Source organism: Oculina patagonica, chromosome 14 (genome assembly GCF_052425735.1).
Source record: "Oculina patagonica isolate OP01 chromosome 14, crgOcupat, whole genome shotgun sequence".
Classification (NCBI taxonomy): domain Eukaryota; kingdom Metazoa; phylum Cnidaria; class Anthozoa; order Scleractinia; family Oculinidae; genus Oculina; species Oculina patagonica.
The window spans coordinates 15,116,412-15,140,600 of record NC_135771.1 but is presented as its reverse complement, the minus strand read 5'-3'; the positions used below and the strand labels follow the sequence as shown (position 1 = coordinate 15,140,600).

Genomic DNA, 24,189 nt, shown 5'->3' with positions numbered 1-24,189 from the left:
TAATAAAGCAACATTTAGCCCTGTTCAGTACTGTCATCCAGCAGAGGGGGACTTTAAACCAGATGTATTTCTTTGTTTCCAGGTAGATGGGCCTATAACCAGGGGGGCTTATGCACCAGTCATTTGAAATCCCCAACCCCCCCCCCCTCGGGCATGAGCGGGGTAAAAGCGGGGCTTTCACTTCAGATTCACTCCATTTTGGTCCCCCACTATGCGGGGGATGTGCCAGAAATCACGGTCTTCGCATCCCGGACCGGGGGAATAAGCGGGGCACTCATTCCATCGTAAGCGGTTTGCATTTTCACGCCGCATGGTAATTTCGCATACATTATTTATGTCCACTCGCTCAAGATGAATAAATTACTAATACTGAGTGAAATACAACTAATAACTGTCCGCAAGATTTGAGAAATTCCTTTTACGTTAAATGTTAGTTTGACAATAATAGCGCATTAAAGACGCTGGAGACATTCATTTATGATAGTTTAAGTTGAGTTACCGGTAATAGGAAGTTTCTAGTTTTAGAAATCCATTAACAGAGAGAAAGCTGTTCAAACAACACAGAGCATATTGTTAATATCATCCTGCATTTCCATATAAAGTTGAGTTGGAAATTTCAAATAGTCGTCTTCTTCCTTGTCCATCGGGGAGCCTTTGCAAATGTATTCCTAGCGGCTCTGAAATCAATGTGTTCATTTCACGGCTACCAAGGTTTTTATCATCCCTTACTGTCATCCCTTGTTGTGCTTGGCTATAACAAGTTTTCTACATGAATTACCATGTGTGTGGATCACAAAGGGGCGGGGGAGTTCACCATTCACTTTTCTCCCGGGGGCCGGGGACTTCACTTGCTTTCACTTGCCAAAAAAGTGAATGCCCCGCTCATGCCCGAGGGGGGGGAGGCGGGGGTTTCAAATGACTGGTGCATTATAACCAGGATTTATACAATAATTAAAAAGTTAATGCAGGATTTAGTCTTACTTCCTTGTTTTTTTTAACATTATTAAAAGCATCTAAAGAAGTAAGAACCACACACACCTTTTTTTTCACTCTGCCATCATAAAGAGCCATTGATGCAAATATTGGTTCAACTTCTAGCTCAAGCCTAAAACAAAATTTAAGACAACTTGCTAGATTTGAACTTGGCTCAGAAGAATTGACATCTGTAGGCATATGAAGGGAGGGACTTTGATCACACCCAACCCAATACAAAACACTGGACTCACATGTCAATTATTTTTAACTTAAGTGCACCTAACCTGCAATTGTTTAGCTTAATAAAATATCGTACTTTGCTGAGTTTTTCAGTGCAGAAAGTTTTTGATTTGGTTTAATCCTCGACTATCTATGCCCTGTTGAAGCTGTTAAAGGCAAACTTGGGATAGCGAGCATGTGACGTCAAATCAAGAACTACACTCGGTCAGTTCTCTCAAATTACCTACATGTAGTATTTAAATCAAAGACTTTCTGCAGCTTTTATGCAGAAACAAAAATTTTGCAACTAGGGCCCTGTATTTATGACATCACAGTACCACTAGAGCTATGCCCCTTACACTTGGACAGTTTTTTTTGCAAGATTTTCTGTATTTCAACAAGACACAAAATCGAGGATTCCGGGGGGGGGGAGGTACTCCCATAAATTTCGGATTGGGGTGTGCCGCCAAGGTTCTTAAACCCTGACCCTATTTAATAAAGGATAAAGAAAGCGAAAATTGATACCCTTTTTAAGGCCCAAAACCAAAAAATGACACCCTATTCAAGGGGAGGAGAAGCGTTTCGTGAAGATGGCAAGACACAAATCTTTATAAAATCGCTTTTCTAATACCTGAACAGAAAATTCAGTCTTAAGGTAGCTTTTTTCTTCGTTTAGCTGGGTGTTTATTTTAGCTAATATAATTTAGGTACCCTATCTAAGGATCACACCGGGAACACATTGCCAAAAGGAGCAAAAATGATACCCTATTTAAGGACCGAGAACCATAAAAACCATACCCTATCGGGCGGCACATACCTATATAGGCCACATATGGGAGTACCCCGCCCCCCCCCCCCCCCCCCCCCCCCCGGGCGAGGATTTAACCAAACAAAAATCTTTTTGTGCAAATTAAAAGAACTCACAAAAAAGTGACAAAAAGTGAAAAAGAAAAATGTAATTTGAGGGTAAGGTGGCTTTTAAGAAACTTACTTTAGTTGAAGACATTTGACCAAAATTCTCTGCCCAAAATGCTCTTGAGGAATAGTAGCAGGGACCCTCTTTTCTATTCCTTCTTCCTGTAAAAAAAAAAAATTAAAAATAAACAGGATTGGTTAATGTAACTGACCATCCATATGTATTGTCAACTAAACTAAATGTAAGTATTGCAAAAAATGAACATGATGCCTTAGATCAAAGCTGTGCTCTTAGAATAACTGCAGGGTGCCCAAAGGCTCTTATGTAAGAAATCTTGGGTGGCCAGCACTTAAAAGCTTTTATGATTGCAAAGTTATGCAAGTCGGCCAAAGACAAAAGTTAATCAATTGTGGCATGCGGGCTCTGCTAGAGCACAGCTCTGCAGATGCTTTTTTTATTTTTGGATGGAAATTTGCATTGTGAAAATGTTTGGCTTCATATTTGGAAGGAATAGTGTATCTGAAATTTGTTTAGGAGCATTCAAGCATACCGCATGGCAAAAATATTTAAACATGAGTAAACGCTGGAAATGAAGTTCTACAGTTGTTAAAGGTACATTATAGGTCTCTCAGGGCTTATTTTTGGAAGAATTATTGCATCTGAATTATGGGGCTTACTTAATTTCTGGGGTTGGGGGTTGCATATTTTCATAACTTTAAGGTATTACATCAACAGACAGAAAACATTTTTCAATGATCATGGTGCAGTCATGATCCAGTTTCCTATCAACAGCAATGTTACGATCTCACTGATGGGAACTTAATCTCATTCTTAGTCTATTTTGAAATGAATACGTATTTAAATTTGCTCTTACAATGAGAACTGTTTGTGAGTTGGTTAAGTTATCTGGAGCAAGACATCAGCTTACTACACCTTAAAATTGCACACATGTAAACACCATTTCTATCCTTTTTAGAATTAATGAACTTATGAACGGAAAAAATGATTTTGTGTTAAATATGTTACCTGCTGAATGGGATATATGGAAAACAGAGAATGAATCCTGTGAAGTTGGCGTTCTTCTTCATTTGCAGTGTCTAGCTCATCAGGAGGAGTCCGATCAAGAAGAGATGGTAGCAGAAGGTCAGGATTACACGACTGCAAGTCAAAAATGCTATTGAAAAAACAAAACAAAAAGTAAAATAAAAATGGTTTGCTTGAACAGTGGAATAGTATGCACAAATCCACAATTGTCTGTTACAAGAAACAAGAAAGAAAAACGTTCAGGCTGTGTTCCATCACACTGTATAATTATTCCTAATAGATTGTAGCGTCTATGATACCTGGAGGCCCAGCTACCCCTGGGTAATTCTTCCTGTCCTTTGCCTGACTGTTGTGATGCCTTCTGCTGCATTCCATTCTTACCCTGTCAAAAATAATTGCGAGGACAACCCTCAGTTACTGTACTGTTCTAAAAGGAACTTTCCTTTGAAAATTAGCCACAAATCTTTGTACAAATTCTAAAAGGATTCTTTTTGTTGTGGTACTTAATTTTGAGAAAACAAGCAAGACTGTCATGTTGAAAATTGGAAATCAAAATAGGTAAAAATTCCACACAATTTGATAAAAACAATTCTTATATCAATCTGGTTATGCAAAGGTGTTAATGTTTACACACATACTTCTGAAACATAAACTGAGAGTTAAACCATTCACTCTTAAAGGGGCCAAACAAGCCTTTACGATCCATGGTCCTTGTACCACTTTTCAAGCCAACATATGCATTTTACAAATCTTGGCACAAAGAAATCAAATTCAGAGCTTTTCATTAGCCACCCTATCCAGTGTGAAAATTATACAACAGTGCTTGTCCAAAAGACCATTTGTATTCTTGGTACTGGACTGGATATAGTATACCTGCCAACTCTCAAGCCTTGGGCGTGAGTCTCACGCCAACTCACGATCTCACGCCAACTCACGCTTACAAACCAATTTCTCACGCCTAGTCGAAAAATGTGAGTTATTACAACCACAAACGACACACTTTCCAATAAAATGTAAACTCAAACCAATGTGAGAAACGAAAACTCCATGTAAAATGAGTAATTTATGGCGATACTTTCCCCGAAATCGCAGAGCTTTGACAAAAAATAGCATTGGGAACGAGGTCGTGTTTAGCAAAACACGTCCACGCACTGGGATCGGAATATGTTCGGAATGTCTTCGGAAAACTTCGGACATTGTCGTATCATCTTCGGAAATCCTGGCACTCTCAGGATAAAAATCTCACACCTTTGACCCAGAAAAAGTTGGCAGGTATAATATAGGCTGCATTGGAGGTTAATGAAGGGGAAATGTTCTAGAAGAAAATGACATGTAACTCTTTATTGATATTCCCTCCATTAGCCTCCATTGCAAGCTACTAACACTAAGTTCCAGTCCAATACTCAGAATATGAATATTGTGTATTGGTTAGTGAAGCTTTTAATATATCATGCCAATAAGAAAAACCATCAGCTATCAGGTGTGGTTACTACATGTACTGTACATTGGGCTTAACTGCTAACCTAAAATAAAAAAGCTGGTAATTATGATATTTAAGTTTAAAACAACACATTTGCCTTCTTTAATTATCCACAAAGTTGTAATTTTTTCATGTGGGGCCTATGATTTGAAAAAGGAAATGTGAACTAGGAGCAGTCAAACAGTTTATAAAGACTTTGTTATCACAGCCTTGTCTCTATTTGTTATTTTTATTAATAATTCCATATTATTTAATATTACAGTCTGCAGGAATACCAACAACAAAAAAGCGAAATCTGGGAGATCACCAAATTTGCATTAAAAAGGTGCCTCTTCTCGACCCTCAATGACATGTCAAATATTTAAAATATTTCCCCTTAAAATTGCCCAAAATCAGCCAAAATATGTGTGAAAACAAGTGTTTCAAGCACTTTGCTTTGTGCTGGGAGATTTGGTGACCCATACTGGAGACCAGGAGATTCAGTCTATATCCAGAGACTCCCGGATAGTCCAGGAAAGTTAGCATGGATGAATGTGTCATTAAGTCTGTGCATACACAGTCTTCAGCTGTATGATTCCTATGTACAGTGTTACAACTTACAGTGGTTGTTGATGTTTGTAAATTCAAAATAAATATTCCCTGTGATCATAATTAAACCCACACTAGCTTTTTTTGTGTACTCATTACCTGGTCTGCTAGTTTTCCTTTTTCATCTATTTCATAAACCTGGTTGGGAAGTGTCTTCACAAAGCTAGATGTTCGTGTCACTTTACGCCTTGAGTCTGGTTTTCCTTCATCAGAACAACGGAACTGATATCTGTTTAACCATTAAATGTAACATTCAGGTTGTCAGCAATAATTTAAATGTGTAAATGTCAGTGTTGTGTTCTTGGGCAAGACACTTTACTCTCACTGCAGGTGTATAAGTGGGTACCGGCGAAATAATGCTGGGGGTACCTTGCAATGGACTAGCATCCCATTCAATCTCTTTATTGTCAATTCAAAATGATTATTTTGCACACATCCCTAAGAATAATGAGCTTAAGAGCATTGGATATAAAATGTACATGTATCATTCTACTCTTGACAGTAATAATTATGAGCAAGAGGGGAAAAGGTAAGAAAAGTCCATAACTAAATATTATTGTAACAGATAACCTATAGGAGACTGGACACGAACTGGCTTAGCAGAGACTTAGAGGACATTCAGAAACATTGTGACAGTCTTGAACATTGTGCATTCCTCTTTGTTTTGGTGGTTATGCTGCTGCTTAACCTAGAGTTCCTGCATTGCTAAACAGCAGATTCACTTGTTATGCTGGTGGCAACGGTGGGAAAATGCTTAACCTTACAACTGTGGCTGGACGAACATTGAACTCCTTGGGAGAAATTGCTGTGGATTCGGTCCTTAATGGGGAATTAATACAACAGGAGATGCTTGAAGTACATGGGATGTCACAGCAAATGATTTTTAGATGGGATTTTTGTTTAGTACACATGTACAGATCTGTTGTGGATGCAAAAGCAGGTGTTCAGTGCCCTTGCTGAGCAGAGAGGAACTGGCCCCAGAACCAGGTGTGGTGCGATTGCGTGACCAAACACGAATACCCGCCAGATCAGAGAAACTTGTTGTGGGGCACATTGATGGACCATCAGTTGAATGGCAATACAATGAAACAGTGGACCCTCAAAATGTGTTTGCTAATGATGATAGATTGGCAGTTGCAAGAACTGTATAAGTAGTTAAAGAGGAATGTTGTACACTGCAAATTGTTAATTGTGATGGACACTGATTTGAGAATTAAAGCTAGGGTACCAATGGCAATTGGATACCAATGCAACCAGATTGACAAACTAAGTGTGCAGCAATATTTATAAAAGAACTCAAGGAGTTAAGATTTACTGGAAGTGGTAGGGGAAGTTATTCAGAAACTGACATATATTGACTTGTCCAAGTTGGAGTTAACAATAGAGCGGGTGCATCAAGCTCAAGAATTAATCTCAGAGTTTAGTGATGTACTTAGCAAGGTTCGTAGGGATTATTAATAATAATAAATAAATAACCTTTATTTAGACATGGTTGGGTTTAAAGCTAGTAGCTTGTGGGGCTGCGTAGTCATAATTGAATTGGAATTTGGAAGTGTTAGTTATTGTTGAGGGAGGAAAGCCAGAGAACCTGTAGAATCAAAGGCTCTTCGAGTAACCTCATGGTAATTCAATGAATGAAGTTTCGACCTTCGCATTTTTGGCTCGTGCTCTCAGGCGTCGTAGCGCTATTCAGTTTTCACCACCAAAATATTTACGTTTGATCCTTTTTAAACAACTGGTGAATTTGTTTTGTGAAAATGTTTCCTTTTCTTTTCTTTTCAGCACGGATAGCGTTATTTTTGAGCAGCGGATAAACTTTGAGAGAAAAATACGTCCGAGCACTTCATGTTTCTCCTCGAATCAAAAAGATGAAAAACGGATGACGTGTCACGAGGTGACGTGACGCAAAACAAAAACGTGCTGTGGATGTGGTGTTAACTAAAACACGTCACATGGCGAACGTAATAATTTTTTATAATGATTTAAGCGTAACTACATTTAGTTCATAGCTGCTATCAGTAATGTCACAATCTCACTTAATTAGTCTTTGAATGTTTTCTTGCGTGAATGGGTCATTGATATATTTTTTTTTTCAAATAAGCGTTCAATGATGTTACACAATCTCACTTTAAAGTTTAAATTAGCCTGTGTTGCAGACAAATAACCCAGGCTAATTTTAAATAGGCCCTTGAATGTTTGCTCTCGTGAATGGGTCATTGATAGGTTTTTTTCTTCAAATATGCATTCGATAATAAATTTATATACCTGGCACGAAATTGGATAGAAAATTTTGGTGGAGTTTTTTCTGTATCTCGACTAGCTCGACTGCCTTTACATTAAAGTTGTTCTGTACGTTATTAGGTCCTCTTTTAGTAACATTCCGGTTGATCTGTAAGTACTCAACTATACTCGATTCACTCTGAACCACAATAAAGTCTATTAGACCATCAAAACTCTTCTCACATCATCTTGATTGAACCCTACCACATGATAAAAGGTTTTCTCAATTCTACACAACTACTAACATCACATCTTTACTCTTATCATCTCGAGTAAACTTTCTACTCTTATCTCTTAAGTCAAATATACCACATAACAACTTTTCTCAACTCGTCTCAACTCTACTACACCATTACAACTTTTTTCAACTCGACGCAATACGTGAATACCCAACTGTTGTACCCTTAGCTACTCTGCTGGACACCACTTGAATCTGTTTTACTATCATGTACTCTACTCCCGCATCTATGTACATGTACGCCACTTGACTGAACTCATCTCTACTAGTAAGATTACACTCTGTTCTACTCTACTCTACTAACAATAATCTAGTCGTCTCTACTTTACGATTGTCGATTGAACTGGTCTCTACTCTCAACACTTCTTTATTCGTCTCCACCACGCTACTGTACGTTAATATAAGCTTATGTGACTGTTCTCGTCTCTATTCCACTCGACTCAACTGTACTCTACTGTACTGTACTCTACTTTGCTCTAGTCTACTATACTTGATTCGAGTCTACTATACTATTACGCTACTTTACTCTACTCTACTCTAGTATAATATACTTTATTCGAGTCTACTCTTCCGGACGCTTCTTTACGCGACTCAACTCTACTCTGCTATATTTGATTCGAGTTTACTCTACTGTAGGCTACTCGACTCAACTAAACTCGACTCGACTCTACTGGTCTCGACTCTACTCTGTACTCTACTTGACTTGACTCGACTCTACTCCCCTTGACTCAACTCTACCCTTCTCCACCCTACTCTTCTCGACTGTACTCGACTCGACTCGACTACGGCCCTACGTTTTCATTCTAAACTTTACGATTTACAGCCCTACGTTTTAATTCTTAACTCTACACTTCTAGGGCCCTACGTTTTAATTCTAAACTTTACGCTTTTACGGCTCTACCTTTTCATTCTAAACTTTACGCTTTCACGGACCTACGTTTTCATTCTTAACTGTAAATTTCTACGGTTCTATGTTTTTATTCTTGAACTTTACGCTTTTACGGCTCTACCTTTTCATTCTAAACTTTACGCTTTTACGGCCCTACGTTTTCATTCTCAACTCTCCATTTCTACGGCCCCACGTTTTCATTCTAAACCTTACGCTTTTACGGCTCTACCTTTTCATTCTAAACTTAACGCTTTTACGGCCCTGCGTTTTCATTCTTAACTGTACATTTCTACCGCTCTACGTTTTCATTCCAAACTTTACGCTTTTACGGCTCTACCTTTTCAATCTAAACTTTACGCTTTTACGGACCTACGTTTTCATTCTAAACTGTACATTTCTACGGCTCTACGTTTTTATTCTAAACTTAACGTTTTTACGGCCATACGTTTTCATTCTAAACTTAACGCTTTTACGGCTCTACCTTTTCATTCTAAACTGTACATTTCTACGGATCTACGTTTTTATTCTAAACTTAACGCTTTTACGGCCATACGTTTTCATTCTAAAGTGTACATTTCTACGGCTCTACGTTTTTATTCTAAACTTAACGCTTTTACGGCTCTACGTTTTCATTCTTAACTGTACATTTCTACGGATCTACGTTTTTATTCTAAACTTAACGCTTTTACGACTCTACGTTTTCATTCTAAACTGTACATTTCTACGCATCTACGTTTTTATTCTAATCTTAACGTTTTTACGGCCCTGCGTTTTCATTCTAAACTGTACATTTCTACGGATCTACGTTTTTATTCTAAACTTAACGGTTTTACGGCTCTACGTTTTCATTCTAAACTGTACATTTCTACGGCTCTATGTTTTGATTCAAAACTTGTCGTTTTTACGGTCCTACGTTTTCATTCTAAACTGTACATTTCTACGGCTGTACGTTTTTATTCTAAACTTAACGCTTTTACGGCCATAGGTTTTCATTCTAAACTGTACATTTCTACGGATTTACGTTTTTATTCTAAACTTAACGCTTTTACGGCCATAGGTTTTCATTCTAAACTGTACATTTCTACGGCTCTACGTTTTTATTCTAAACTTAACGCTTTTACGGCCATACGTTTTCATTCTAAACTGTACATTTCTACGGCTCTACGTTTTTATTCCAAACTTAACGCTTTTACGGCCATACATTTTCATTCTAAACTGTACATTTCTACGGATCTACGTTTTTATTCTAAACCTAACGCTTTTACGGCCATACGTTTTCATTCTAAACTGTACATTTCTACGGATCTACGTTTTTATTCTAAACCTAACGCTTTTACGGCCATACGTTTTCATTCTAAACTGTACATTTCTACGGATCTACGTTTTTATTCTAAACTTAACGCTTTTACGGCCATACGTTTTCATTCTTAACTGTACATTTCTACGGATCTACGTTTTTATTCTAAACTTAACGCTTTTACGGCCCTGCGTTTTCATTCTAAACTGTACATTTCTACGGATCTACGTTTTTATTCTAAACTTAACGCTTTTACGGCCATACGTTTTCATTCTTAACTGTACATTTCTACGGCTGTACGTTTTTATTCTAAACTTAACGCTTTTACGGCCATGCGTTTTCATTCTTAACTGTACATTTCTACGGATCATTTCTACGTTTTTATTCTAAACTTAACGCTTTTACGGCCATACGTTTTCATTCTTAACTGTACATTTCTACGGCTCTACGTTTTTATTCTAAACTTTACGCTTTTACGGCCCTGCGTTTTCATTCTAAACTGTACATTTCTACGGCTCTACGTTTTTATTCTAAACTTAACGCTTTTACGGCCCTACGTTTTCATTCTAAACTGTACATTTCTACGGCTGTACGTTTTTATTCTAAACTTGACGTTTTTACGGCCCTGCGTTTCATTCTTAACTGTACATTTTTACGGATCTGCGTTTTTATTCTAAACTTAACGCTTTTACGGCCCTACTTTTTCATTCTAAACTTTACACTTCCACGGCCCTACGTTTTCATTCTAAACTTTACACTTCTAAAGCCCTAAGTTTTCATTCTAAACTTTACACTTCTAAGGCTCTACGTTTTCATTTTAAACTTTACACTTCTACGGCCCTACGTTTTCATTCTAGACTTTACACTTCTACGGCTCTACGTTTTCGTTCTAAACTTTAGTGCATTTCATTCTTAACTCTACACTTCTACCGCCCTACGTTTTAATTCTTAACTTTACACTTTACACTTCTACGTCCCTACGCCGGTTTTCCTTCTAAACTTTACTCTTTTACGGCCCTACGAGTCGTGTCTTGTCGAGTCGAGTCGAGATGGAGTAGAGTAGAGTGGTGTACAGTACAGTAGTATAGAGTAGTGTCGAGTAGAGTAGAGTCGAGAAGAGAAGCGTATAGTAGAGTGGAGTAGAGTAGAGTGGTGTAGAGTACAGTAGTATAACGTAAAGTGGAGTAGAGTCGAGTCGAGTCGAGGTGGAGTAGAGTAGAGTGGTGTAGTGTACAGTTGTATAGAGTAGAGTCGAGTGGAGTAGAGTGGAGTCGAGTAGAGTAGAGGTGAAGTAGAGTAGAGTAGAGTGGTGTAGAGTACAGCAGTATAAAGTAGAGAGGAGTAGAGTAGAATAGAGTAGAGCAGTGAAGTAAAGAATGTAGCGGAGAAGATTGTAGCAGAGAAGAGTGGTGGTAATAGATCCTTATAATTCTCTCTGTGGACTAGTATTCCTATATCCCTTTTATATAGGCTTTGATTGGCCAGTCGAGTTAGTCGAGGCAAAAAAAACTCCACCAAAATATCGTATCCAATTTTGGGACACATTTGCAAATTTAAAGTAACACAATTTGATGCTTTTCAAGGGAATTGCGTCATTGATGGTTCGTGCTCTCAGGCTTCGTAACGCGAATTCTATTTCATGACAAGAATATTTAAGTGTAACCTTTGATCCTTTTTAGCATTAGGTAAATTTGTTTTCAATATGTTTACTTTTCTGTCAGCAGGTTTAGTGTTATTTTGAGCAGCAAATAAAATTTGAGAGACAGATGCGCGTTTCTGCTCGACTCAAAAAGATGAAAAACGGATGACGTGACACGATGATGTGACGCGAAACAAAAACGTGCATGAATGTGTCCATGAATGTTGAGTTTACTAAAACGCGTCACGTGGCAAGCGTAACTGCACGTAGCTTATAGCTGCTATCAGTAATGTCACAATCTCACTTTATTTGCCTTTGCATGTTTTTTTACGTGAATGGGTCATTGACAGCGTATGCTCTGAGGCATCGTAGAGTGAATTCTATTCTCTTTTATCACCAGAGGTGAAGTGTAACTGATCCTCGGCTCTTTCGATTTGTTTTGTTCTCTGAAAGAGAGAGACCCTGGGAACGAGGTTGGAGAATAATTTGTTTTTGATTGGCATGTGCTGAATGGCGTTTTAAAGAACCTTTCTGTCAGCACATGGAGTGACGGAAATACGTCACTTCGAGAACATTTGATCACTACACCTCATTACCATTCGGTAAAAACCAGAGTCGAGAATTTGAACCTGGGTCACATTGGTGGAGGGGGAGCACTCTCACGACTGCACAATCCCTGCTCGCCATCCCTGGCAGAACCAGTTTGCTCACTCACCCCATAAGCACTGAGGGAGCTGCTCCTAGTCAGAAAACACTCAATAGGCTGCCTCAGTTGTACATACAGGCTGTGGAACAGCATGTCAAGGAAATGGCTGAGGATGATTTAACTAAACCTAGTATCAGTCTATGGCATGAGCCAATTGTCATGGCCCATAAGAAAGACAGTTTATTGAGGTTCTGCACAGATTTCCACGGCTTAAACTCTGTAATGGTGACAGATGCCCCTCCTTTAACCTGTGTGGATGCTGCTATAGATCAGATATAATTATCAGTGAAACTGGGTGGTTCACAATCATTTGGAGTACGGTATATGCCATTTTGATCCTTATTTGGCTGAGAGACATTTCACCATATATCCCCAGGTATGAAACCCCAGAACAGCTTCACTTGATCAGGGGAAATATTTGAATGTTAAAGTAGTGATTTACATGTGTGACATTCTTCAAGCATGCAAAACACGAACAACACCATTTCATCTGCAGTCAGAAAAAGCAGCTAAGCTCATAGTCATTCATATGGTTGATGGGATGCTTTCCAAAGGTGGTGAGTGAGAATCAGAAACACTGGTACAAGAAACTTGGTAATGGTAGTGAAGAAGAGCAACACATGTATGCTGATGATAATTAATGCAAGTATTCAACATTTTAAATTTCACCAATAAACTACAGACCTTGTCCTTCCAGAACAAACATTTTGAGAGCTTAAAGCATATATTGGAAATAGAAATGGGCCAAAACAGACCGCACAAGGGAAACCTGTCGCAAATCAATCCATTACTGAGTACTCTACAAACAAGAAAACCATGCAGCGCAGACCTTTGGCCTCATGCAAGAAATGGAGAACATCTCTAGCTAATTGATAGAATGTCATTTTTACTTCTCGTCACAACGTTATCTGAAAAGTGGGCGGAAGAGGGTCATTAAAGAAATTCTTACAGGCTCTCCTTCCTTCGCTCGCCTTCGTCCTGCCTCATTTTTTTCTTGCTCATCCACGTTATTCCCTTTCCCATAACTACCAAGAGCCTGGAGCAGGCTATTTATACTGGGAATTCCTGAGTTAGTGTCAATTAGCAGTTACTATAGTCAGCTTGTATGTCTCCATTTTGTACAGAGCATTGTTCAATTAAATCTACCTTACTGAACATTTCTCAAGATAAGACATTACCTCTCTGAAACTTATATCTAGCATTTGGCCATTTTTATTTCCGATATTCCAGTTATTTTGCTGCATATAGTATATTTACATCTGCTCTGACTGATGTTTTATCTATTACAAATTTTACCAGAATAAATAGAATGAAAACTTGATGACAAACAAAGGAGGAGTGCAAGGAAGAAACCAAACGTTAACTTAGTAACAGTTGTCAGTGCACACAAAGCTTACCTGCGGTTGACAATTGCCCAGTCTGCAGTGTAACAATGAATACAGTCTTTAAGCTGAGGGTTGTTGTCAATTCTACAAGGCAATAACAAATTAATATATACTCAAACTTTACATTTTCACAAACTTAACAAATTTGACATTATATTGTATGATGTACATGTCACTGAATGTATTACTTTATGTTGCAATTCTTCATTCCAGTTATAGCTCCAAAAGTTTGCTTGAATAAATGCACCAGGGTTTGCACATGCATAAAAATATTCCTAAATCAAAATTATGTGACACAACCAGAGGCTACTTATGTACAACTTCTAAGGGACTTGATGTAATTCATGGACTGACAAAAAAGAAGCATAAAAATTGGCTCCAGCCAGTGGTCACTATTCTTAGTTTGGTACTTCTGGAAACAAACTTGTCTAAATAATTTACTGACTGCTTGATAAGACTGTAAGTTTTACAACTTGCAAACTCCAACACAAATACAATGTGTAGGCACAATCAATAAAACTTCAAAATGTTTCCCTTTCTCCCACGTTGTACCTCTATCCTAAAAAAGGCCATGGGAAAGTTACCTGTTAACAGCAGAAATACATGGGAAACTCATTTCCAGAAGCTTATGTGGCACAACTTTTCTGATCTTACTCTCACAGAGCATACATATGATACAAGATCTTACATACTCACTGCTTAGTTCCTTGCCCCTGGGTGGGGGATAGGGCCGTACTCTGAGTTCTATTCCATTATCGTGCTACATACTCATACATGCCAAAATTTTCTAATAAATTCAGGTTTCATTGATTATGGAACCATAGTTAGAAGGTGGCAACAGGCAAATTTCCACAGTACTTACTAGCTACCTGAGGTGCCATATAAAATAGCACTTTGTTTAATATGCAGCTTGTCTTATGTAGCTGCCTGTTAATTTATTCCTGGTGATAAACCTCACACTCATGAAGGATCTTTAGGACCCTGTGGGATCTTTGCAGCAACCTGGCAAAAATCTGAAAAATCTTTGCAAGTTCCACAAGAATCCCACAAGATTTTTTCACTGGGGATGCCTTCAGCCATCTGATCAACAAAACTACTAAATAGTCCAGTCAATATAAGCCATTTCGTTGTCTAACCCAAAACAAATCGCAACAAAAATAAAACATGCCTTATTCGACTTTGCATATATTGAGGAATAACATACTAAAAGTCACCGTGAATCGGAGTATTGGAACCTCGTCTTTTTTTTGCGATATTTGAACTACAATGAAAGATGAGAAATTTAATTTATGCATAACTAATGTGATTTTTTCAAGTAACATTGAAGGGTCCTTATCGACAGAAATAATCAAGCTAGCAAAACCAAACAACGACAAGCCAACAAATCAGTTTACAACAAATGTAGCAGTTATTACTTATCCTATTTATTGCGTGAAATGACATTACTATTCTGCCCTTTTTGGTACCTTAGAGAACGTACTACCAGATAAAATATGAGCGGGAGATCTGTATACAGATCGGACGCGAATATTTTATTCTACTTGTGAAATGAAAACTATAAATTGAATGTAAAGTATTGTTATGCGAATCAGTAGAGATCTGTATCAAAAGTTAATGAATACTAATAAGCTGAGCAGGAGTTTGTATCAAAAGTTAATTCTATTGTCTGATTTGTATTGGGGTTTACAGATGTGTACATGTGATCTGAATACTGTGCTGGGATTGGTTTGCACCCTCATGAATAGTTAATGAATTTTACAACAGGATTAACCCATCAGTACTTTGGAGTACTGTTATCTTAGGGGTCCTGTAAGATATTAAAATTTAAAAAGATGACTTACAAAGTTTAAAAAAAGTTTAGAAATGTTAAAAAGACAACGGTTAAAAACAAATAAAAACTTATGAATAAAAATTACAAATAAAAATGTTCTATAAGTTTTTTGTTTAAAAAGAAGTCTAGAGTTCAATTTTTTCATGTCCGATGGTAAACAATTAAAAACTGACGCTCCTAAAACGAAAAACTCCGACGGCCAAACTCTAGCTTCATTCTCGGCAGGACATTAGCCATACCTTACTCATGCCATGTGCAACTAGGACACTGTATGTATGACGTTATTTCCAGTCGTTACTTTACATATGTTTCAAAAAATATGGCTCTGCCACTGTATTTTTGGATGGTTATCGAAGAAGACCAGCCACCAAATATGACTCACGATAAAAGGGTCAGATGGATAAGCGATGCATGATGTTAGATTCACTCGGGAAAGAGTGTATGTTATAAAGAAAGATTTCTTTTCCAAAATGTGAAACAAGATAAGGTTCGTCGCGCTACTACCTCTGCATTTTAAACGGCATAGTAATGACGTATTACATGCGTAGGGTAATGCCGAAGTCCTTTTGATACAAAAAACAGTTGTCACAAGATGCAACACTGTAATAGTTGGAGATTATACATTCCTCCTTTCACTCTGTTCAAGAGCAGTGGACATAAATGATGATCTGACTGACTGAACCAGCAAATAAATTAACTCACAAAGTAAATATTGGCATTGGCATTCAAAAATCTGTTTCCTTGAAGAAACTCGACTCTGGGGCATTTTTCAGCAAATATTCTGAAGTATTTAACTACCAACAAGCCACTAGGGTTGCCGTTATTACAGCAGGAGATTGACTCCCTGTTCTGTCTCTAAAATGATAAACCTGGAGAAAAGCTGGATGTCCTTCAAGTGAGGCACTTTCGCAGCAAAGTTTTACCCAGCATGCTACCCACACGTCGGGATATAATGCCTATTCGTAGCACAGCCTGAGGGTCTATCATCAAGTACAGCAGTGGAATGGAGTCAACAAGTGCACTGAGGACTGGGGATGGAAACTGATGGAAGGTAATTAAAGAAAGCATGGTTCCTGTGCAGTTGAACACGCAGTCACTTTAAGCGTACTTGTTAAAAGCAATCGAATGCAAAAGCAACTGGGGTACCAAACGGGTGCAGTGTATAAGCTTACTTTGCTCAGGTGTTGTTGTAGAAAGTTGCACTGAGGATCTGTGAGACGTGAAAGTTCGAGCTCATTTCAGCTTATGTATTTGTTAATTAAGAAATGATCCTTTCCGTAAAAGCCACTGCAACAGCGTTAGGGCGGGCGGTTATGTCTGTTCAGAACATTTCGATAATATTGGACCTAAAATCCTACATGTTTTCGTCAGTGATCACTTTGACCATTTAACTCGACTTGTTGCAGTACATTTTAGTGTGAAAATATTAAATCCAATTTAAAATACAGGCCAAATTTTTCTTACTTTGATATTTTAGTTACTGCAAGACAAAAATATTCTGATTTCTTAAATATTTTTTTTATAACTCTGAATTGATCGGAACATATTTTCCCGAAAAATCAATGGCGGCTGTTGGAATTTAATCTGTGACGCCATCATTACGTCACACATGAAAACATTTGTGTTACTATATTGGTAATGAATCAATCAGTTGTTATATCAATTTTGGTTTAGCTGTCTTTATTATTCGTGGAATTACAGACGCTAGAACTTTGTTTTATTTGGTTCCGCCATATTACATACCAGCCAATTTGGGAATTTCGCCAATGGTTTGAAAGTCATAAAAATACAAGGTTCCAATGCTTAGATTTACGGTGACTTTCAGCAGCGTATTCTACACCAAATTTGAAGTCAAGAACAGCATGTTTAATTTTTGTTGCAATTTGTTTTGGGTGCAATACTAATTTGACTGGACTAATTGGCGTACAAAACTGTATAGCATTTGACGTGGCTGTATACAAATGCTAATGTAGAGTGGATATAGAGTGATACCAAACTTGTCACTGTGGTTTAAATCAATTTTGAATTCGTGTTTATAAATAATTTGAAGTCATTTGCAGGTTGTTACCAAACTTTTTCCAAATGTTTTAACCCTTTTTCTTTTGTTCAAAATCATTCTGCTACTCCTGAAAGAATTTGTTCATCCTTTTGTAAAAGAATTAAGTGCAGAGATGGAGGCGTGCCCATAAATACGCCGGGGTTGTGTCCCCGGCGTCTGTGACGGCTCAGTCACTCGGGGGACTTTTGCAAAGATCAATCAGTGTTGATTCTTGGAATTATAGGCACCTTCCAATAAGCAGAAAGGGTGTTGGGGGAGCAAATTCACGCATTACGTTTTCTGACAGATTATGTTAAGGGTTTCATCCAAGACTCCCGCCATAATTGTTTGCCGCAATTCTAGTTATCGGACGGTAACTTTTTTGACCAGTGTTTATTCTTTCATCAAAAAGGTATAATTATACTTTATCAGTTTTCAGTATCTTTAATTTTTGAAGAAAACTCAGCTTTTTTAATGAAATATCCGATTAGCGAACGTTGTTACTATACTTGCATCTATGCCAGAATCCGGCCGCTGGTAGTACGTTCTCTAAGGTACCAAAAAGGGCAGAATAGTAATGTCATTTCACGCAATAAATAGGATAAGTAATAACTGCTACATTTGTTGTAAACTGATTTGTTGGCTTGTCGTTGTTTGGTTTTGCTAGCTTGATTATTTCTGTCGATAAGGACCCTTCAATGTTACTTGTAAAAATCACATTAGTTATGCATAAATTAAATTTCTCATCTTTCATTGTAGTTCAAATATCGCAAAAAAAGGCGAGGTTCCAATACTCCGATTCACGGTGACTTTTAGTATGTTATTCCTCAATATATGCAAAGTCGAATAAGGCATGTTTTATTTTTGTTGCAATTTGTTTTGGGTGTAATACTAAGTTGACTGGACTAAAACACAAGAAGTATTACCCAGTATCCTTAGGAAAACATGGCTTGACAGTGCGGCATTGTCTGGGAATTGTAGTGACCTCAATGTCATCATCAGGAAACTCCAACATTTTACTCTTTGGGTCATTCTCGTTGAAAGGTTGGTTTTGCAATACAATTTCTTCAAAATCTGGAGGTTCCACAACCTCATTGAGGGGAATCTGTGAAAGTACAAGTCATGTAATTTCATGTCAGTTAGTAACAGCTGAAAAAAAAACCTGACTTTTAACTGGGCTGCATTAGGTAAGCCAAATTTAAGTTCTGCAAGGTTTTTTAAAGCGATATGTCACCAGAATCTCCTTATGCAGGGAGGTGAAATTCCTTTGGAGGGAAGATGTTATGCAAGGTTTATCCACAAACTGGGAACTAAGCACATTTCGTTAATTTTACTGTGAAATCCACCATCTTGAAGTTGTGGCAAGCAAGAATTATTTTTGCAGATTGTAGCAAAAAAATGGCAATGGCAAATTGTGTTTGATTTTGAGCTGTTAAACAGAGGTTTCAGGCTGGAGTAAGTTTCAGGTATTAGACAAGTTTATGCACAGCAGAACCCTCGTATGTACATTAAGGATAAACTGATACCAATACCAAATATTGGATACTGTTGATGCTGTGAAAATATCAGAAAATGTAGATAGTAGCGGGAAATATCATTCAGTGCTTTCAATACTGCCCCTGACCTGAGCCTGTGGTCTTTTGGTCAGCACCCAATGTTCAAAAATACATATTCAGCCAGGCCCAAGTAACAATTCAGAGATGCAAAAAATACTTTTTTTCTGGAAAGGACATATGTCTGACTAAGTAACATTTTGGTTGGACAGAATTGAACTATATTTTCTTTAGGTAAAGGTCAAGCCTGCATTCAAGCCTAGTGGTCCATCTGCAGGCTGGAGCTTATCCCAGTTTCCATACCATTAAGCAACAAGGAGTATTTCTTCTTCACCCTGGATGGGGTTACCCCAGAATTAAATTCACTAGGACCCACTTGTAGAAATCAAACTGTTTGCATCAACAACAGCAAATCTATTATTATAAAGACAATGTATAATTTTGCATCTTTACAACAAGAAACCTTAAAAAAAGGTTAATTTCACACCAAATTTACAGTTGTCTCAACTAGTTTTGTCCAAGATTGTAGACATATTCCAGTGGCGGATCCAGACCTTCAGATAAGTGGGGGGCCCGATCATCCAGAGCCTGGAATAAGGGGGCCCGCTCTCAAAAATAATTTTTTCTTGCCCTATAGGCCTCTATTTGGCCTAAAAGTTAGGTGGGGGTCCCTCCCCTAGATCCACCACTGTATTCAGTGTTTTAGTGGGGTGGGGTAGCATCACAGCTAGACAGATTTTATGTTTAAGTGGGTAGTGGTGGTATCACAGTTAGAGAGATCCAAGGTTTTTTTGACTGAGGGTAGTGTCATAGTTTGATTCAAATTTTTTCCTGTAAGTGGGGTGTGGGTTATACCACAACAAGATAAATTCGGTGTTTAAGTGGAGTGGAGTAGTATCAAAGCCAGATCCATTGGAAGTTTAGTGGGGTGGGGGTAGTATCACAGCTGGACAGATTTAAAGTTTAAGTGGGGTGGGGTAGTATCACAGCTGGACAGATTTAAAGTTTAAGTGGGGTGGGGTAGTATCACAGCTAGACAGATTTAAAGTTTAAGTGGGGTGGGGTAGTATCACAGCTAGACAGATTTAAAGTTTAAGTGGGGTGGGGTAGTATCACAGCTAGACAGATTTAAAGTTTAAGTGGGGTGGGGTAGTATCACAGCTAGACAGATTTAAAGTTTAAGTGGGGAGGGGTAGTATCACAGCTAGACAGATTTAAAGTTTAAGTGGGGTGGGGTAGTATCACAGCTAGACAGATTTAATGTTTAAGTGGGGTGGGGTAGTATCACAGCTGGACAGATTTAAAGTTTAAGTGGGGTGGGGTAGTATCACAGCTAGACAGATTTAAAGTTTAAGTGGGGTGGAGTAGTATCACAGCTAGACAGATTTAAAGTTTAAGTGGGGAGGGGTAGTATCACAGCTAGACAGATTTAAAGTTTAAGTGGGGAGGGGTAGTATCACAGCTAGACAGATTTAAAGTTTAAGCGGGGTGGGGTAGTATCACAGCTAGACAGATTTAAAGTTTAAGTGGGGTGGGGTAGTATCACAGCTGGACAGATTTAAAGTTTAAGTGGGGTGGGGGTAGTATCACAGCTAGACAGATTTAATGTTTAAGTGGGGAGGGGTAGTATCACAGCTGGACAGATTTAAAGTTTAAGTGGGGTGGGGTAGTATCACAGCTAGACAGATTTAAAGTTTAAGTGGGGTGGGGTAGTATCACAGCTGGACAGATTTAAAGTTTAAGTGGGGTGGGGTAGTATCACAGCTAGACAGATTTAAAGTTTAAGTGGGGAGGGGTAGTATCACAGCTGGACAGATTTAAAGTTTAAGTGGGGTGGGGTAGTATCACAGCTAGACAGATTTAAAGTTTAAGTGGGGTGGGGTAGTATCACAGCTGGACAGATTTAAAGTTTAAGTGGGGTGGGGGTAGTATCACAGCTAGACAGATTTAAAGTTTAAGTGGGGTGGGGTAGTATCACAGCTAGACAGATTTAATGTTTAAGTGGGGTGGGGGTAGTATCACAGCTAGACAGATTTAAAGTTTAAGTGGGGAGGGGTAGTATCACAGCTGGACAGATTTAAAGTTTAAGTGGGGTGGGGTAGTATCACAGCTAGACAGATTTAAAGTTTAAGTGGGGTGGGGTAGTATCACAGCTGGACAGATTTAAAGTTTAAGTGGGGTGGGGGTAGTATCACAGCTAGACAGATTTAAAGTTTAAGTGGGGTGGGGTAGTATCACAGCTAGACAGATTTAAAGTTTAAGTGGGGAGGGGTAGTATCACAGCTAGACAGATTTAAAGTTTAAGTGGGGAGGGGTAGTATCACAGCTAGACAGATTTAAAGTTTAAGTGGGGTGGGGTAGTATCACAGCTGGACAGATTTAAAGTTTAAGTGGGGTGGGGGTAGTATCACAGCTAGACAGATTTAAAGTTTAAGTGGGGTGGGGTAGTATCACAGCTAGACAGATTTAAAGTTTAAGTGGGGTGGCAGGGTCCGAAATTGCGCCTTCCTGGTCGCCAATGCGACTAAATATTGAGAGCTGGCGACCAGAATTTCACAACTGATCGCCCGCTGGCGACTAAGTTGCTTTGTAAGAGTATTCAGAGAAATTGATTAAAAATAAAATTCGGAGCCGTTTTTTAACAATTTATTGACTCACTTTTTATCTTAGTGATGTCCTTGAGATAACACTGAAGTAAATTTCTCGCTACATAATGTATAAACTCCCCAACAGCTCAGCCAACAGCTGCGATCAACACGATTCGAACATTGCAAGCCGCCATGTTGTTTTCCTCAGCGGTTTTCCCCATGACACTATTGCGGGCGCGCCCAGACATGTGCTTTCTTTCGCATGCAATGGTCCATGCAATGAATATTCATTCTGGCGATGTCATGTCCGTGGACACGCTGAAATATTTCCGTCATTTACTTGAAACTGGTAAGGCTACAGATGCAAAAAACTTTGTGGAAGATTTAGATATTTCCAATTACATGCCAGGCTACTAAGCTACGACGTTCCACGAACGCAACACGTTCTTGTTGTCAGAGTGTTGTCACTGTGTTGAATGAAAAACTACCTCTCGAAATATGTCAGAAAGTTGGTGGAAATGATGTTTTTTATATTATTAAAGAGCGGAATGTTTGGGTAAGACTGTAAAGTATTTTCCGTTTAAATGTTAGAGAGTTAACATTCGATAAAGAAGACTTTTTAAGACTCTACTTATAGGCGGGTACAGCATTTCTTTGAGTGATTGTCATCGTTGTTTTGTGGTATAAGTAAGCTGTTTTTGAGCATATGAATTGCCAAAAATACACAAGAAGAACAAGTGTTTCGTCTTTTAAGTGTAAAAGGAAAGTCAATCGAAAAACATTGGCGACCAGAAGTTACCATCTGGCGACTAAAACTTTCGGTCCGGTCGCCAGGTGGCGCCGATGTAAAAAATTTAATTTCGGACCCTGGGTGGGGTAGTATCACAGCTGGACAGATTTAAAGTTTAAGTGGGGTGGGGGTAGTATCACAGCTAGACAGATTTAAAGTTTAAGTGGGGTGGGGTAGTATCACAGCTAGACAGATTTAAAGTTTAAGTGGGGTGGGGTAGTATCACAGCTGGACAGATTTAAAGTTTAAGTGGGGTGGGGTAGTATCACAGCTAGACAGATTTAAAGTTAAGTTGTGGTGGGGTAGTATCACAGCTAGACAGATTTAAAGTTTAAGTGGGGAGGGGTAGTATCACAGCTAGACAGATTTAAAGTTTAAGTGGGGTGGGGTAGTATCACAGCTAGACAGATTTAAAGTTTAAGTGGGGTGGGGTAGTATCACAGCTAGACAGATTTAAAGTTTAAGTGGGGAGGGGTAGTATCACAGCTAGACAAATTTAAAGTTTAAGTGGGGTGGGGTAGTATCACAGCTAGACAGATTTAAAGTTTAAGTGGGGTGGGGGTAGTATCACAGCTAGACAGATTTAAAGTTTAAGTGGGGAGGGGTAGTATCACAGCTAGACAGATTTAATGTTTAAGTGGGGTGGGGTAGTATCACAGCTAGACAGATTTAAAGTTTAAGTGGGGTGGGGTAGTATCACAGCTAGACAGATTTAAAGTTTAAGTGGGGTGGAGTAGTATCACAGCTAGACAGATTTAAAGTTTAAGTGGGGTGGGGTAGTATCACAGCTAGACAGATTTAATGTTTAGGTGGGGTGGGGTAGTATCACAGCTAGACAGATTTAATGTTTAAGTGGGGAGGAGTAGTATCACAGCTAGACAGATTTAAAGTTTAAGTGGGGAGGGGTAGTATCACAGCTAGACAGATTTAAAGTTTAAGTGGGGTGGGGTAGTATCACAGCTAGACAGATTTAAAGTTTAAGTGGGGAGGAGTAGTATCACAGCTAGACAGATTTAATGTTTAGGTGGGGTGGGGTAGTATCACAGCTAGACAGATTTAAAGTTTAAGTGGGGTGGGGTAGTATCACAGCTAGACAGATTTAATGTTTAAGTGGGGTGGGGGTAGTATCACAGCTAGACAGATTTGAAGTTTAAGTGGGGTGGGGTAGTATCACAGCTAGACAGATTTAAAGTTTAAGTGGGGTGGGGTAGTATCACAGCTAGACAGATTTGAAGTTTAAGTGGGGTGGGGTAGTATCACAGCTAGACAGATTTAAAGTTTAAGTGGGGTGGGGTAGTATCACAGCTAGACAGATTTAATGTTTAAGTGGGGTGGGGGTAGTATCACAGCTAGACAGATTTAATGTTTAAGTGGGGTGGGGTAGTATCACAGCTAGACAGATTTAAAGTTTAAGTGGGGTGGGGTAGTATCACAGCTAGACAGATTTAAAGTTTAAGTGGGGTGGGGGTAGTATCACAGCTAGACAGATTTAATGTTTAAGTGGGGTGGAGTAGTATCACAGCTAGACAGATTTAATGTTTAAGTGGGGTGGGGGTAGTATCACAGCTAGACAGATTTAAAGTTTAAGTGGGGTGGGGTAGTATCACAGCTACACAGATTTAAAGTTTAAGTGGGGAGGGGGGTAGTATCACAGCTAGACAGATTTAATGTTTAAGTGGGGTGGGGGTAGTATCACAGCTAGACAGATTTAATGTTTAAGTGGGGAGGGGTAG

The 24,189-nt window shown here is 38.6% G+C and overlaps 1 protein-coding gene across 2 annotated transcripts in view; it reads right to left on the bottom strand.

Moving 5' to 3' along the window:
- The window catches only part of LOC144637971 (dedicator of cytokinesis protein 7-like), a 61,585-nt gene that overhangs the window by 33,388 nt on the left and 4,008 nt on the right, over positions 1 to 24,189 (bottom strand). Inside the window, exons 3-9 of one of the 2 annotated variants that reach the window (XM_078497060.1) lie at positions 18,452 to 18,630; positions 13,669 to 13,740; positions 5,322 to 5,451; positions 3,454 to 3,536; positions 3,137 to 3,284; positions 2,186 to 2,271; positions 1,039 to 1,105 (exon numbers count right to left, since the gene is read on the bottom strand). In XM_078497060.1, coding sequence (XP_078353186.1) covers positions 1,039 to 1,105; positions 2,186 to 2,271; positions 3,137 to 3,284; positions 3,454 to 3,536; positions 5,322 to 5,451; positions 13,669 to 13,740; positions 18,452 to 18,630 — 765 coding nt within the window. Of the gene's footprint in view, positions 1 to 1,038; positions 1,106 to 2,185; positions 2,272 to 3,136; positions 3,285 to 3,453; positions 3,537 to 5,321; positions 5,452 to 13,668; positions 13,741 to 18,451; positions 18,631 to 24,189 lie in introns of those variants that run through there. The other variant, XM_078497061.1, reaches the window with a different exon arrangement.